At 33.8% G+C, this 17,314-nt stretch overlaps 1 protein-coding gene across 1 annotated transcript in view; it reads right to left on the reverse strand.

Moving 5' to 3' along the window:
- Positions 1 to 17,314, reverse strand: part of LOC144844472 (extracellular matrix organizing protein FRAS1-like) — an 81,496-nt gene that overhangs the window by 10,489 nt on the left and 53,693 nt on the right. Inside the window, exons 22-48 of the mRNA XM_078701409.1 lie at positions 16,465 to 16,608; positions 15,447 to 15,590; positions 15,076 to 15,216; positions 14,695 to 14,835; positions 14,274 to 14,414; positions 13,186 to 13,865; positions 12,533 to 12,692; positions 11,861 to 12,039; positions 11,358 to 11,480; positions 10,839 to 11,094; positions 10,352 to 10,612; positions 9,813 to 10,212; positions 9,084 to 9,379; positions 8,502 to 8,692; positions 7,741 to 7,977; positions 7,108 to 7,288; positions 6,663 to 6,851; positions 5,922 to 6,041; positions 5,475 to 5,779; positions 4,407 to 4,547; positions 3,677 to 4,018; positions 2,941 to 3,091; positions 2,253 to 2,479; positions 1,820 to 1,915; positions 1,285 to 1,450; positions 676 to 756; positions 329 to 498 (exon numbers count right to left, since the gene is read on the reverse strand). Coding sequence (XP_078557535.1) covers positions 329 to 498; positions 676 to 756; positions 1,285 to 1,450; positions 1,820 to 1,915; positions 2,253 to 2,479; positions 2,941 to 3,091; positions 3,677 to 4,018; positions 4,407 to 4,547; positions 5,475 to 5,779; positions 5,922 to 6,041; positions 6,663 to 6,851; positions 7,108 to 7,288; positions 7,741 to 7,977; positions 8,502 to 8,692; positions 9,084 to 9,379; positions 9,813 to 10,212; positions 10,352 to 10,612; positions 10,839 to 11,094; positions 11,358 to 11,480; positions 11,861 to 12,039; positions 12,533 to 12,692; positions 13,186 to 13,865; positions 14,274 to 14,414; positions 14,695 to 14,835; positions 15,076 to 15,216; positions 15,447 to 15,590; positions 16,465 to 16,608 — 5,663 coding nt within the window. The remainder of the gene's footprint in view (positions 1 to 328; positions 499 to 675; positions 757 to 1,284; positions 1,451 to 1,819; positions 1,916 to 2,252; positions 2,480 to 2,940; positions 3,092 to 3,676; positions 4,019 to 4,406; positions 4,548 to 5,474; positions 5,780 to 5,921; positions 6,042 to 6,662; positions 6,852 to 7,107; positions 7,289 to 7,740; positions 7,978 to 8,501; positions 8,693 to 9,083; positions 9,380 to 9,812; positions 10,213 to 10,351; positions 10,613 to 10,838; positions 11,095 to 11,357; positions 11,481 to 11,860; positions 12,040 to 12,532; positions 12,693 to 13,185; positions 13,866 to 14,273; positions 14,415 to 14,694; positions 14,836 to 15,075; positions 15,217 to 15,446; positions 15,591 to 16,464; positions 16,609 to 17,314) is intronic.

Below are 17,314 nucleotides of genomic sequence, written 5' to 3' on the forward strand. Positions count from 1 at the left end.
TTTTACTTCCAACACAAATGTTTAGCCAAAAAAGTTTCTAAAATAATTCTAAAACTTGGCAGTGGCACAGTGTGTTGGACGTTTGACTAAGATCGGGGTTTGAATCCAATGCCTGTTGCATTGCTTGTATCCTTATTCAAGACACTACTTACGTTTGCCTCTCTCCACCCAGGTGTACAAATGGGTACCTGGTAAGGTCAAGGCCGACTACTAGCATTTTAATGGGAGTATCTTTCCATATGTGTTTGATCCAAAAATAACCGGGGTAATAATATGTCCAGCGCTTTGAGGTTTATAAATCCAGGATATTATTAATATTATTATTTACCTGAACATCACATGATGCTTTACTGACACCTTGTGGGAAGACAACCATGTCATGAAGACCAACGCCTCTTGTGATATAGTCTGAGCCTGTTTCTAAACCAATCAGTGAGCTACCTCTAGCTGTCTTTGGTACACTCAAACAAACAGCAGTAACTGTTGCTGAATTATCACCTGTCAACAATAAACAACAACATAAACATAAGGATTCAAATTCTTAAATTTGTTAAAATGTTCGTTTTGTTAAATTCCAAATAAATATAATTACAGTAAAGCTTTTTAATATTGATAATACACTTTATATTTTAAACTTGATTGTTTTTAAAGAGACCGTTAATAAATTCAATTTACCTTTCCTGATAACTGGTGCTGAGAAGAAACCAACATCCTCGTTAATGCGATACTCAGTGGCTTCAAATTCAATACTTGGTTCTGAAAATTATATAAATTAGAATAGATAATAGGTACTTGCAGTAGAACAATTAAATAACTAACTTGTTAATTGTTGATAATATTAAATAGTATGACTTTTGATAGTAAACAGTTCAGTCTCCTAACCCCTGATAGGGTTGTTGAGGCACCACTGCTGACTTTTGGACAATCCTCCTCCATGGATCTCTGTCCTCTGTAGCTCATTGTGAGTCAACAAAGGTCAAAACTGTCCATTCCTTATTAGTAAACATTCTTCTCATAAACATTTTATTTGATTAACATACTGTAATGTAATACACAGTTTTGCAATACATTTGTTTGTAATTATCTAGAAAGTCAATAGTTGGTTGTTGACTTGACAATGGTTAATATTCCATGAAGTTAAATTAGAAAATAAGAAAAGAAAAAACAATAGCGATAGGATATTTGAAACAGTACATATATAATATACATAATATTGTAGGAGATTACATTATGAAAATGTTTTACTTTACTGTGTGTAAAATCACTTTAAATTTAAAAACTTACTATCATCAGAATCATCAATAACAACCACAGCATGTGATCGTGGGCCTAGCAGTGAATAATCTGGCATCTTTAGCTCAACAATAAGACTCTCTGGTCCTTCATATACCAAGTCATCCACAATCGTGATACTACATGTCTTGGTTGTTTCACGCTCCTCAAACTGAATCTGCAAAATTACAATTTTAAAATAATAATTGTTTTTGTATTATGTATTAATGTTTGTTCTGGAAATGCACAAATGTTGGGTGAACAACCAATGAAAATCTATATATAAATTTCTGTAAGGGCAAATTTCGGTACATTTGCTATTGTACCATCTGTACATAAGTACTAGTATTTAAAATTGCTTGAAATTAGACATTTACATAAATATTATAAATGTTCCTTAACCTCTACATACACTATCAAACTAGTTTGACAAAAAAAGTATGATGTCCCCAAATATGGTAGTAATATGACATCATCATGTCATATTTGGGCACATCACATTTTCATCACAAAGTTTGATAGTGTAGACAGTGCTTTAGTGTCTTACCTGACTGGCATATTCCCTGTAATCATTTTTACCAGGTCCAGCTCCCAATAGAGAAGTTGCTGTGGCCTGTTTAGTACCACACAGCACAACAGCATACTAAATTAAACAAAAACAAATATATTTGTTATACTAATTTCATCAATTCATCTTACAGCAGGGTTGTCTTCTTCAAGTATTACGGAATGAATGACTTAATAAATGGAATCTAAATCTGAATGTACAGTAAATAAATACTACAGAAATTAAGCCCAACTTCAGACATACAAAAAATGGAGATACATATAAAGTACAAAACAATATTAACAAAAATGTATGGGAACCACCACTAGAACAGAGTCATAGTTGTTCATGTAGTCAGCAATAAACACATTTGTCTGTGAAGAAGACACTTTTAACTGTAAATTGAAAAAATAAATAAAAAGTAAATGCATACCTGGTTAAGATTGCCTGTCCGCTTGACCTTCAAATCAATAGTAGTGACCTTTTCGGAGACATTATACTGCTCATGTTCAAACTGTAAAATCGGCCACTGAATACGGAACACATTACCGGTCACAACATTCGGCATACTATCAGCTAGGTCAAAGATGAAACTGTCGCTGCTCACATCCGTGACACCAGATGACAAAACATATTTGATTAAACCATTAGCGATATCCTCTGTTAATAAAGATACAATGACTTGATAATAAACATTTTAAGATACATAATCACTTTTAATAAATCTATAATCTAGGTGTTTAGGATCTTCTGCACTCCAACCAGAATTATCTATTGATAGTTAGACACATTTATTATTGTCAGTATAGTCATTGGTTTTTATTCAGTCATCACAGTTGCTAGAGCTTACTAGGCTAGGAAGCATCCAAGTCCTGAGAAGACTGACACTCAACTGGAGCTAACTGCAGTGTATTAGCTTGAACTCTAGTTACTTTGGTTTAGGAATTGCATAAACGCTCCCTCCCTTTGCTTTCAGTTGTTTTCAGTGTTTTAATGGGCCAACCCCATCAAAATGACAATTACACTAGTGTATATGGGGCAAATCTATGTATTGGCCTACCTATGTTTCAATAAGGTTCTAGGTAGCCAGGTGTTGGTTCATTAGGAACTAAACTGCCTACCTTGAGTAAATGTGGCAATACGAATATCTCCATGTGCATTTGACAACAAGTAGCCATGTACTGGCTGTGTTGTTATTGTGTACACCAGCTGTTTGTCTGGTGTGTCATTGTCCATAGCCTGCAGGTTTGTATCTGTTATCAGTCCAACTGCCTACAAATTTATAAATGATAATAATATAGTGAATGAATGTGCTTATGGTTCTGTTTCTACATATCTATTGAATTTATTTATCTCATGTCATTTGTTTTTAAAGGAATTCTTCCACTTATTGTTTAAATCTTTTTACCAGCACTCATTACCTTACAATAGTATTAATCTTATAGTGTTTTGAGATACCTCAACAATACTGAATTAGCCCTTTCAAACTAGAGACCAGCAGTAAAAGTGATGGTAAATATTAGGCCTAGAACATTAAGTCAGAGACTGGAATACCCTTCCATAGTCCATAACTGCAACCATTATTTCTAAAACCTTTCTGATCCTTAATTTTGACTAGCTCTCCTTAACCTCTATCCACACAAACTCCAGTTGGAGTTTTACAAGATTTTTACTCCTCTGTAATAATCTGTAACTGGCTACATGCTTTAAATACATGCAACTTTACTATAATTATTTGTATGGTTTGTTTAGGATACACGGCTGAAGAAACGCAGTCATGAATAACAAAGTAATAGAACTCCATCACTGGAGTTCATTAGAAGGGCTGCAGTGAGTGAGTTTTAAGAATATAATTACCTTGTCATCAATGTACTGGAGGAATGAAAGACCAACATTCCTGGTAAGACGTGGTGTGTTATCATCAACAGGCGCCACACTTATATCAAACACTTGCGCAATATCCGTAGATTCCAGATTTCCAGCTACTTCTACCAGGAACAATTGGTTTGTGCCATCGGTAATTGTGAATGAAAAACTATCGGTCAGCGTGTTTGAGCCATCATGGATGTAACTGATACGGCTCTCGTAGATGTCATCCATGGAGAAGACGGTCACGGCTGAATAACTCTGTTCATCTTGCGTAAACTGTATTGCACCGTTTTGTGGGATTTGTCTAACTGTAAATGTTATATCAGTTGGCTGTACAAAGAAAAAGATATTTAGTTGAAACAAGATTAAAAACATCATGCACAAAACAAGCTGAAAACAAATAAACAAGTAAATACAAATAAAGAAAAGTCTTAGGTCAATGGTTGATGAAAAAGAAAATGATGTTAGTAACCCATGGGTTTGAGACCTGTCTTTGCCATATTGCTTGTATCCTTTAGGAATATGCTTTGCCTCACCCTTCGGATGGAACTTAATACACTTTTCAAAAAGAGTAGGGAATCATCTCTCTGCACTGTGGATCTTGTTAGTATGTAGAGGGCTTAATTTGAATTTCTTCAACTGAAGACGAATAATTTAATACATCTACATTTAACCAATGTTAATTAACAAAATACAGTACCACTATATTATATCTTACCTCTGTGTCTAAGTCAATTGCTTTTAGTTCAAACTCTGTGATTGTTTTTCGAATTCCTTCTTGGACACGCATCCCCATGTTGCTAAGCAGCGGGAGTGAGTCATCAACTGGAGTGATCGTGATGTAGAAAGACAGTGTAATCTATAAATAAGATTTATTCAGTTTCAATCAATAATTAAGCATATGTTTCATATTGATATTACATCTATCTTTTATTATATTATATTTATTCAAGTGCTCTCATTTACCCTTTTAATTAAATTGAAACATAGATATATTTTATTTGAATAGAGTGAATGTTTGGTGTTAAGGAGTACCTAAAATAGGCCTAATATTGAAACTGTCTGGTAGGTTGGTGGTCAGGGAGTGTACAAAGTACGTTTAAGCCAGCTGCATGCAACCATTCCAGTAGAAATCTTAGCTTAAAATTTATAACACACGAGAATGCCAATGGTAATACAAAAGAGTTGAATGAAAATATCAAACTCCAGAAAAAAAGGAGATTATTAAGGTAATGGTGAACCATATAGGTTATTGAACCCTTTAATTAGTATCATACACAGAATTGTAGAGCTGCAAGTCAAATCTGCCAGCCTACTCATTCATTATATATATCATTTAATTAATTTGATCTTAAGGGGTTCCAAGAAGACTTAAAAGATAACTATTTTAGTAATAAAGTGACATTAATTGCTGTAGTTTTCCCAATGGTGACTCTCATTCATAAATTAAATTAAAAACCCGGACATATTGAACTGTCAATGTATATCCTTGACAGTGGTATATCTGAAGTAACAGGCAAAATGTTTTTTAATTTTGATTGAGTGAAATTCAATTAGTTAGTGAAAATAGAAAATCGCCGAATGCCTGTACTTGTTATTCAATATTTAATTTAATTAAATTGAAAAAAAAATTTGATAGACTGATCACCAGTAAAAATAAATATCTGTTCATTACATAAGGTGATTTCTGAAAATACATGAATGTTTGTTATCCCCATCAACTCTTGGTAAATCAAACATCCATAATCTGCTAATGTGCTATAATGACAAATGAAAATATGTTTACCTCATTTGTTCCATCACTTAATGTAAAAATAAAACTATCCATGTGGATTTCTTCAGGGCTGGTATGCACATACAACACACCCTGTTCAGCAAGGTTAGCCTGGGTGAATGAGATGATCGGCACACCAGGAATACTTGTGAATTCCAGCTGGCCTAGCGTAGGTCCATTTGATATAAAATATGTCAATTCTCCTGGAGAGCTGTCCCTGTCAGTGGCTGATAGGACACTGGTGGTGATTAATTTTTGGGATCCTTCAACGACTGTAATACCTGTATTGGTAAGCACCTTTGGTGGTATGTGATCCCCTGAATCAAGAAAAAAACTATTAGTATACAGAATAATTCATTAATGTTAATACCTCTTTACAAACCTATAGATAGCATTTCATACATTATGATTGAGGCAATTGAGAGGGTAAATGTTTTGAGATAGGAAAGAATCACTTACGATAGACATCAATTCGGAAGGATTCATCAATCAACTCATTTCCATCCTCATCGGCAATGTTGAATTTAAAGACTACTAAACCAGATGGCTCAGACGCATCATGACTATACTTAATATATCCTGAAATGCAAAATGTTTATATATGATCTAATTAAATACAAATTGGTTAACAAACTAAAGCTCTGTCTACACTATCAAACTTGAGAAAAAAAAAAGAAAAATGAGATGTGCCCATATATGGACATGATGATGTTATATTAATACCATATTAGGGCACATCACACTTTGTTTTTCAAACTAGTCTGATAGTGCTAGAGCTTAAAAATGATGAGTTTTGATCTGTGGAGAATAAGCCTTAGATATTCTTTTAGAGATTGCATATATGGAAAAATGATTATTAAAATGATAATGACTTCCGTTTATGATAATGTTGAGGCTATTAATCAAGGAGAGGATGATAATGTAATTAAGACAAGGATGACGATGTTATGACGATAATGTTGCTGGTATTAATGAAGGCAAGGATGATGATAATGATAACGATGAAGACAATGACAATGATGATTTGTTTGTACTGTACTACTGCTAGTACTGTTCATGGTGAAAATTATAGTAAGATTATGATGATGTTGATATATTTTTATGTTTCTTTTGTATGTCAAGGCAATGATAAAAAGTACAAATGTAACAATAATTATGAGATAAGGAGAGAAACAACAGATAGATATAAAACAAACCTACCTTCATCAATGTCAGACTGCTTGAAGCTGTTCTTAATAATATATTTACTGATGTCTTGAACTAGTCCTTTTGTGACAAACTGCAGCTTACCCATTTCAGGGTCTTTCGTGAGTGTAAAGAGTAATTTTTTATCATTTGAATCAACATCAGTAGCTCGTAGGATTTCACTAGTGATAAATGCAGATGTACCTAAACAAACCAACAAAACATATATTATTATTATTATCTGTGGTAATATTAATTAGTTCTACTAAATGGTAAAGTGATATTTAATGGTACTATTTTATATACATCTTGAGAATTGTTTCTGTAACGTTTACAACTGTTTTACTCCAAATCTAAATCCTGGCAATGCGTCTTTAAATAGCCTAGTCATCTTCTCCATACTGTGGATAGCACGCTGTGCCTCCAAATACACAACTGATTATTCCTATTCTAAGCTTACCAGTTTCAAGTCTAAGGCCATGATTAATGGTCAGTCTAGGTGTTTCATCATTTAACAGTCCAATTACAATGGTCACTTCACAAGTCACAGTAAAAAGGCCATCGGTCAATGACACAGAGAATGCGTCTGTCTGAAACTCACTGCTATCATGTACATATACGATTAGCTCACTCAAAACATCCTATGAAAACAAAGATGTTTAAATGTAAGTATAAATGTACATTGAAGGCAAATATATAATAAAAAGAGATATATATATATATATCATAAACAATAACAAAAACATTATGCAGAAATACATAAACTAATAATAACAAAATAGTTTAATTAAACAGCCCTGTAAAGTCTCTCTTTAATATATCTTAAGTGATCTCTCATCTGCTTCTTAAGCTCTGTCTACACTATCAACACTAGTTTGACAAAAAAAAGTGTGATCTCATGCCCAAATATAGGAGTGATATGCTTAAATATGGTAGTGATCTCTTAATATTTGGTTTTCAAAATTAGGACCTCTTACTTTAAAAGTGTATAGTTAAACAAGTTAGATCAATAGCAATATGTATTCATAAATTGACATTACATGTGACCTAAATACCAAAACATCATATTCAAGGTATATAGAAAAAAACTAACATCAAATGTAAATGAGTCTCCCAGCGTCAGAATCTTCCCTGTATGCATCATATCTTGTACGTAAGTCTTGCGTCTTAACATGCCATGTTCGGGTATCGCGATCACCGTAAAACGTAACTCATCATCGGGAGAGTCGATATCGGATGCATAGAGTGTGGCGTTAGTGATGGTAACACTATCACCTTCCTCAATCTGAAGTGGTTGAACGATGATCTCTGGTTCCTCATCATTTATCAACTATTCAGTAAAAAAACAATTACAAAAAATAAATGGTACTGTCATTTTTATATAACTTACAGAAGAGCCAACTGAAACGATTGATTCTTGTTGGTCATAAAGAAATGGCTTTACATCATATTTTTGTATGAGCTCAAGTGTTCTTAAGGAACAATCATATCTGTACTGTTGTGACAATACAGATTTATTACAGTGAATCTATGGATTTTAAAGAGGTTTGTTTTATGTTATAACAAATAGGTATAAGCCAACATCATTTGAACGCATAATTGGGCCAAGTTTGGGAGTGAGGATTATGCCCAAGTATGGTAGCAACTTGGTAAATATATTTATTCTTTTCCCTAACCTAATAAATCTTCAATTAAGTCGTCACAAAAGACAAAAATTCACATAGTGTATAATGATAATTGGAGTGGGTTGTCAAATAATGGCATTAGACAGGATTTGAACACAGGACCTAGATATGGTATTATTCTTTCAAATCTGTGTAAAATGTCTTTCACTGTATAAAATGTCTCTTGTACCTGAATTGAGATATTGAGTCTGTACAAAGGTGATCGATTCTCGCCATCAGTAACATAGAACAAAAAGCCATCAACTGTTGGTTCCATGCCTTTATGAATGCTCTGGACATAAAAAATTGAATTATCCAACAAGTCCTGCACTGGGAATGATGTTATGGGAATTCCTGATTGAGATTTCTCTGAGCCTTGAGCTGTACATATGAAAAGTAATTTGAATTAAAATATGCAACAAAATTGAAGTTTATTATTTGAAAAATGAAATCACAAATTGTAAAGGTATATGAAAGAAGCAAGAATTAGGAACACACATTAACAGTAGTCTTTGAGTGAGATAGTTTAATGGAATACGTTGTCATGCATGAGAGACATTTATATGGCCTGGTATGGCATCTGGACGATTCCATTTACTTTTCGAGGGATGTCCTTATTGGTAATGATGGCATTTGTAGTGTCTATTCAGACAGTGGTCTCAAAAATAGACTGATAGTTCATAAAAAAAGCACCATTTTCTCAATTTTTCCAAGATTTACCTGAAATATTACTGACATACATTATGACAGAAAATATGAATTAATTGATTACCTGGTTTGATGCTTTCAATATACCCAAATGTTGGTGGTGAATCCAGAACAATAACCAGTTGAGGAACTCTTGTATCGCCATCAGAAGCTGTGATCTCTTGGATTGAAATTGGTGCTCTACCTCCCTCAATCACAAGGATATCACTATGAACGGATGCAGAGGGTGGGAGGTCGTTGACTGGTGTAATAGTGGCAGTAAAGAACTGGTTACTGATGACATTGTTATTCACATCGCTTACGTTGAAAGAAAAGATGTCGTTGACAATTTGGTTACCAATCTCCCCTTCAGCTTTATATCTAGTGTAAAAAAAACAATTTTGTTTGATTTTGTATACAGAACCTTTTAAATTAAGCCAGACTTTATATTACTGAGAGTGGTATGATGTAACGGTAAAGGATCAGCTTAGTAAGTGAGCAGCATAGATTTGAAACATTGCCTTGTTCTTTAAATGGAGGAACATAAAGCTGTTGGTCATTGCATGTGCACGATAAAGTACACTATTCGTAAAGAGTAGGAGATCATCTTCCAGTGTACCGATAATTGTCCTACACTGGGCCCTCTGGGAGAAGGAAAGCATTGAGCAGAAGAGGTCACCCCAGTATAAAGACAAAATAAATAAAAAAAATTTTGGACAATACAATGTATTACAGTCAATATAATCATGCTCTTCATTTTAAAACTATGTTAGATGACTATTTCAAATATTTGAAATCAAAATTAACTACACACCTAATATTATAAGCATTAATATCTGCCTGACTGAAACGCATTCCAACTTGTATGTCCTCATATCCACCTGCCCGATTCTTTTTCTGAAGTTTTCCATATCGTGGCGTTGATATCAAACGGAAGAAAATCTCCATGTCATTAGAATCATCATCGTCGAATGAAAGCTCTGTCCTGGTCACACCAGCGAAGGAGTTTTCCTGCAGTAATAACACTAAGCTAGCATCAGGGCTAAGAGTAGGGCTCATGCTGTCCACTTGCACGATGGCAACATGCATGGATATGCGAGTGACATGTGCTCCGTCAGTGACTGCGATCTCAAAACTGTCTTCATTGGAAGGAGTGCCATCATGGTTGTAGTGAAATGATTCACTTATAAGTTCAGTATGCGTAAATTCATCACCTATAATATTTGTAAAAGGAAATGCTAGTCATAAAGCATCTGATAAAACTGTTGTACAATACCCTCATTATTCATATTCATAAATAACTGACAACCACTTATGCTTCAAGTTAATACATTTGTGTGAATAATGACTTACCCTCCTGTAAATAGACTCTTCCGTTTTTCACAATATCTCCATGTTGCGGTGCTACAACTAATGAATACACCAAGTTTGAAAGAGGGGTGTCCAAATCTTCCACACTTATGAGATCCTTGCGAATAGGTGTATGCTCTCCCATCCTAACACTAAGTACTGGATTTGGTACAGGAAATACTGGAGCAGCATTGTTCTTTGGTACTACAGACACAATGAATGGCATAGGTGCAAGAGTATTGCCACCAGTAAAGCTATCAGATACTGTAAATAAAATAAATATAATTAAAAAACATGATTATTTTTATAGTTATATAACTAAACAATTTAAGACACCGAACCCTTCATTTATATATAAATCCCAAGAAAAAATTCTGAATGCTTTTGGTATCAGTGGCTGGATATCAATGGAGATACACAGAGATACACCTTTTTTCTAAGCTTTTTACAAGAATATCTTGATAGTCTTGACACAAGAACATTATCATACCTGTAAAAGTCATTGTAAACTCCAATGTATTTGGACCTATATCTCTCCTAGGTGGTCTATAGACAATCCTCTGTGCATTAATGTCAGCCTGGGTAAAATATCTAATAGTGAACTCTGGTTGGTCAATGCTTTCTATAGAGCCCTGATCAGGAGCGAATGGCACTGTGATGTTATAGATGAGGAGAGTATCTGGGCTATCTGGATCGGTGAATGCTAAGTTGGAACGATCGATTGGTGTTACAGTGCCTTCTAGGACCTAAAATTTAAATAGAAGTAAAAGAAAACAAAGTTAGATTTAACGTATTCATTACCATTTTTAAGTAAATAGGTATATTATAGAAGTAGTGTATATGGTTTTTGGTTAATATTTTAAAACCATGTATGACTTAGCTTGGTAACAGCAATTGCTAACATAACATATTTTGCATTTTCTGTAATTTGTGTTTTCTGATGTTAAACCAGCTATTTTTAATGGTAAAAAGAGATAAATGCCACAATAATAAGCCAGAATGTACTTGCCATCATTCTAAATGGTTGTGGCACACCAGCACTTGGTCTTGGTGGTTCATCATTATCAGCAGATACAGAGATTTGGAAGGTTTGGTCTGTCAGAATGTTTGGTGGATTAGCTCCATCAGAAACCTAGAAAAAAATATTGAATACAATTTACAACAACAATTTTTATGGAAGGAAATGGTAAATTAAAGCAAACTCTGTAAATGTTTGTAAATAGGTGTTGAAGTAGTTCTATAGAGGGAGCATGTAATATTCAATCTTCTAACAAACAAGGTTTTCTTATGACTAGTAAAAATAAGTATGTGTTCTTAAAACAATTTTAAATAACAGTTAAGCTCTGTCTACACTATCAAACTTTATGTGACAATAAAATGTTATGTGCCCATGAACACATATGATGTCATATCACTACCATATTTGGGCATATCACTACTATATTTGGTCACATCACACTTTTTATTTTGTCACAGATTGTTAATTAACATTCTTTAATAATTCATTCTTACTTCAAACCGGAAGGTGTCAGAAGTGCTCTCTTGCCCTAAGTGGTGATAATACACATGGCCTTCTCTCATGTCCTGTTGGTAAAAGTTGTACAGGACAGTATACATCTGTTCCTCATTTAACGTCTCCCACCCCTCAGGTAGATCGCCTTCCACACGTTCCACTACCATAACAATTTCACCTGCAAGTAATTTATTTAGGTTATTGGTTACATGTTTTGTGTGCTTTGAGGAGTATATTGTTATTTTGAAGTGGATTTGTTTTGAGTTTGTGATGTAATCATAATGTTGCAACAATAAGCAAAAGGAAAAACAATCAGAAACCATCATGGAATTAAGTTGAAGCAGACCAGAATAACATTAAGAATTATAATAATAAACTAAATGCTTAAAGCTATTTGTAAACATTTTAAAGTGTTTGTGTCTATTTTAATTCTTGCATCGATTTATTAAGTTAATATTAAGTTAATAATTTACTGCTTGAATACATAAATAGTCGCAATTTGTATACAGTTACTAATCTTTTAAAAGCCTAATAACAATTCTTTTTTAGGTAATATCTTCTTTAAAATAGTTTTTTTCTATTCATTCACATATTCAGAATCATACTTTATGTATGCGCAGAATTTAAATATTTCATATTTATAGTGAATTATAAAAACAAGGTCAGCTTACCATATTTGGGGTTATTCATTGGTGGGTTAAGGGTAAACATAAGGTCATCATCATCGGTGTCGCTATCTGTTGCTCGAAGTAGACTAGTTGTAATAGGGGTCATGTGACCCTCTTTAACTTCAGCTTGTACATTTGTGATAATCATTGGTATCTGGTTATCCTGAAAATATGAATAACATTTAATTTGTTTGCATTAAAAATATTTTTTTCCAATCTAAAACCAAAATCCATGTGCTCAAAAACACAGCACAAACTCTGGTTGAATTCATTTTTTTACAAAAAATCATAATACACAAATATAAAGATGAAGAATGAAAGAACAAAGGCAATAACACAGGTGAGGGAATGTAAAGCTCTGTCTACACTGTATGTGCCAAAAAATGTGTGCTCACTCATTATGGACATGATGATGTCATATCACTACCATAGTTGGGCACATAACACTTTATTTTGTCAAACAAGTTTGATAGTTTAGACTGTAGAGTTTAACTGTGACAAATAGAAAAAATTAATTTAAAGTTTTGTAAAAAAAATAAACTCATTCAATAGTAATGATATATGAAAATATTTTAGAACCAGAAAGATATTATTTAACAATGTAGGAAAAAAAGGTATTCTAGCAACATGCCTAAAAATTACAAAAAGTATTTTACCGTTGGCAGAATATGAATGTTAAATAGAAGATTTCGAAAATTATATCCGTCTGTAACTTGAAACATAGCAACATCAAACTGAGTTTCACTCCCATCATGCTTGTAGTAAACACTTCCTGTTCGTAGTTCCTCAAGCGTAAAAACTTGAACATCGACAACTTCAGCCACTCGAAGCAATCGTCCATGATGAGGGTGCTCAATAACAAATAATTTCACATTTTCTGGATTGTCATCGTCATGGATGAGTATATGGTCTGTGCTAGTTATTCGGGCTTGCTGCCCTTCTTCTAATATAAGTGGTTCGTTTCGTAAGACTATTGGCGGATTGGGAGAAATAGCTGTGATGGGCACGCTCTCAATGTTTGAATCAAACTGTCTGTCATTCACTTTGACCATTAATTCCCCGATAAGTTCTCCAGAAGCATCATGAACAAATCGTATATTTCCATTTTGAACTTCGACTCCTGTGAATACATCATTATCCACTAAAGTACGTTCTATTCCTTTGTTAATACGAATGAGATGACCATTGGTCGGTGTTCGCACTAAATAGAACAGTAAGTCAACAAATGCAGTATCTGGATCTATTGCACTGAAGAAACTTGTATCCAGTGGAGTGGAACCACCAATTGTGGTGATGACCGAGCCGTTGATGTATAAAGAAGGTGGCTGAACATTCACTGAAATATAATATAATCAATATTATAACATAAGTAGTTGATAAATAGATTGATTAGTTATATGCTTGGCCTGTATTTAACGTTTATGTTTCGATGACTAAAAACAATTACAGTCATTAAAACACTTTTGGAAAAGCAGACATATTAGACCAGCACAAGAGGGTCCGAGAGTTGACTGTATATACATAATTAAAGAATTTGTCTATATAGAACCACTATTATTTCATTTCATTTCATTATTTATTTGGTCTATTTCAGTATATACATAACAAAAAAAAACTGAAATTGGAGAGACCAGGGTCAACCTAAGTGAACTTAATCACTGTAGCTGAGCCGGTTGACCCAAGGGAACACCATTGGGGCCCAATAAGGTGTTAATAGGAAGGAGTGCTACTGTATATAGCTTACCTTCACAAGTATTTGTAAGAGTATTAGTAAAGAACCCGCTACCGCAGTCTCCTACACAGCGCCCTCGCTTCAAAAAAGAATCAGAAGTACATTGGGTACATTCTTGAGGAGTACTACATTCCACACAGTTATTGGGACACCCTAAATAAAAAAAACAGAATAAATTGTGAGAACATTATAATAAATATTTAACAAATAACGTTATGTTTATGCAGTATATAAGTTATACAGTACATGACACAAACATTTATTGAACTACAATTCTTCAATTTCTTTTCATCTCATTGGGACATGGGTCTACTTGTTTTTTTAGCATAGTGATTAACGACAGGGGTTGAAATGGACCACACACCAGGGTAGTGCTTGGCCACTCGACTAGACTATTGAGAATGATGGGTTTTAAAACAAATAAAAATCATACCTATGCAATTATGTGTTGAGTAGTCGCTATAATAACCTGGGCCACATCGATCTACACATTCACTTCTGAGTAGGAGCTCAGGAGGGTAACAACTTGTGCAACGTCCTTTTACATCGCAACTTTTACAGCCACCAAGACAAGCTGTAAAATTGAAAGAATAGTTTCAAATGAACTGATTTAACACATTATACCTAGGATGTTAAAATGAGTAAAGCTCTGACAACACTATCAGATTTTATGTGACAAAAAAATGTGTATCCATATATGGACCTAGATGATGTCATATCATTTAGGGAAGATCACACTTTTTTGTAAAACTAATTTGATAGTGTAGACAGAGCTTTAGCCTTGGTAACCAAAAAGGAACATTATTTTACTAACCTCTGCATCTGCTCCTGACATCATAGTAGCCATCACCACAATCTGGAACACATTGACCATTTTTCAGGATCATTCCATCCATGCATAAAAGACAGTCGGTATGTCTCGGGCCCACACATGAATTACATGTCCAATCACATTCTAAAACAAAATTAAAATAACTGTCCTACTATATAACTATTTTTTTTTAAACTACTGGAGGGATAATGAATGAATATTAGGAATTAAAGCTTATGTCTGTCAGATATTATAAGATAAGATATTATATACATTAAGTGCATTTTTGGAAGAGGGGGGGGGGGGGGCGAAGAACCTCTCCCCCACCCGTGTATTATACAATCCTGGATACGAAACAATTGAAAGTAAGCTACCTCTACATTCTCTGGTACGTGGATCAATATAGTACTGGTCGGCACAAGAGGAGACACATTCACCATATGAAAGAGCTGCTGATGGATCCAAACACTCAAGGCATGTTGACTCACTGATACAAAACAGACAACTTGCATCACAAGCTGTTGGTAGAAACAAATCATATATGTTATCTGAATCATGCCATATACAGCCACAGAAGATATATATGTTATAAACCACTTTATACATTTAATGTACAGTAATCTCATCGTAATGTTTTTTCTATTTTGTTAATGGTGGTCTCTGCTTAAAGTTTATTTCTAGACTTATTTTGACCACCATCCACAATTATAAATAAATGATGAATAATTATTACTGTATATATTATGTGTTATTTGTGGAAAATTAATAAACAACAACAACAATTAAAAATATATCAGTTATATCATCATTATAGGTATTAAAATTAACCTCATTGGTATGGGTATGTATATGCTGCTAAAGACTAATAAGTCAACTGTACATTGCCAGTAAATTATAAATGCAGTTCTCACATTCATTCATTTAATTTCATACTGATAAAATGTTAATGAACATTCTACAAAGACGACACTCACAATCGGTATCAGTAAAAATAATTAATTAAATAATAGCAAAAGAAATGCTGGTGAAGCTTCATCTTGCATCAATTTTATTTAATGCAATCGCATCAATACTTTATAATGCTGCTTATCAATAAACATATTCACAACATGTATCACCTATCAAACATCCAGGTTTGGCTTAATATGTGTATACGGATATTGTCTGCTAAACGTTCAGTCCCAAGTGCCCTTCCTAAACTGTAGATTCATAACCTTTTAAGTCCTATTGCTTTAGCAGATCTTGTTGCATTCAGTCCCTATAGAATGTTCCAGAATATTTAAAGATTTGACTGGAATTGATGTGATATCAATATGGAAGTGATCTAAACAATTTTCTTTGAGATATTACTACTTTATATAACATTTCAGTTTTTTTTCTCTCATAATTTACCAGTGCAAACTCCATTGTTGTTGTAGAATCCACGGTGACATTCTAATGTACACATCCCATCATGTGCGAGAACAAAACCACTCTTGCATGACAGACAACCTTTTATTCCATCACGATCACATGTCAGACATGTTGGGTAGCATTCTGAAAAAAAAAAAAAATAAATAATAATAATAACTAGAGGGTACTCCGAGAGTACAAACCTCCGCCTACTGTAAAATTCCCCTACATAAAATGCCCACTGAATATTTTTTTTTAAATTGTTTTTATTAGTTGTAAGTGTAAATATGCTAACTGCACACTACAAAGTTGTGGATGACAGTGTGGTGTAATGGTTATGTATCCAGCCTCTCACAGTTGAGATCGCTGGTTCAAGTCCCACTGAGGTTTTTTTTTTATTATTTTTTTATTTCTTTTTGTTTTTGTTTTTTGTGGACCTTGATCTTTGACCCTGACCCTTCAAAATGTAACCACAATTATATGATGTGTCATTGATCATTGTGGCTAAGTTTGGTGAGAATCGGATAATCTAGGCAGTAAAATAGTTTTTTGTTAGTTGTGACCTTGACCTATGACCTTTTCCCCTCAAATTCGAACTCGTCCGAGCTTTTTGGTCATAGATCATTGTTGCCAAATTTGGTGAGAATCGGATAAAAACTGTGGCCTCCAGGCTGTTCACAGACACACACACAAACACACACACACACAAACATACAGGGGTGAAAACATAACCTCCTTGGCGGAGGTAATAAAATAAACAAATATCAGGGCAAAGATCAAAAATAAAAGTCATGGCAACCATAAAATATTATGCTCTCCTATTTACATAACTATAATTAGTTTTATAATA

The sequence above is a fragment of the Antedon bifida genome, chromosome 6, assembly GCF_963402885.1.
Source record: "Antedon bifida chromosome 6, ecAntBifi1.1, whole genome shotgun sequence".
Classification (NCBI taxonomy): domain Eukaryota; kingdom Metazoa; phylum Echinodermata; class Crinoidea; order Comatulida; family Antedonidae; genus Antedon; species Antedon bifida.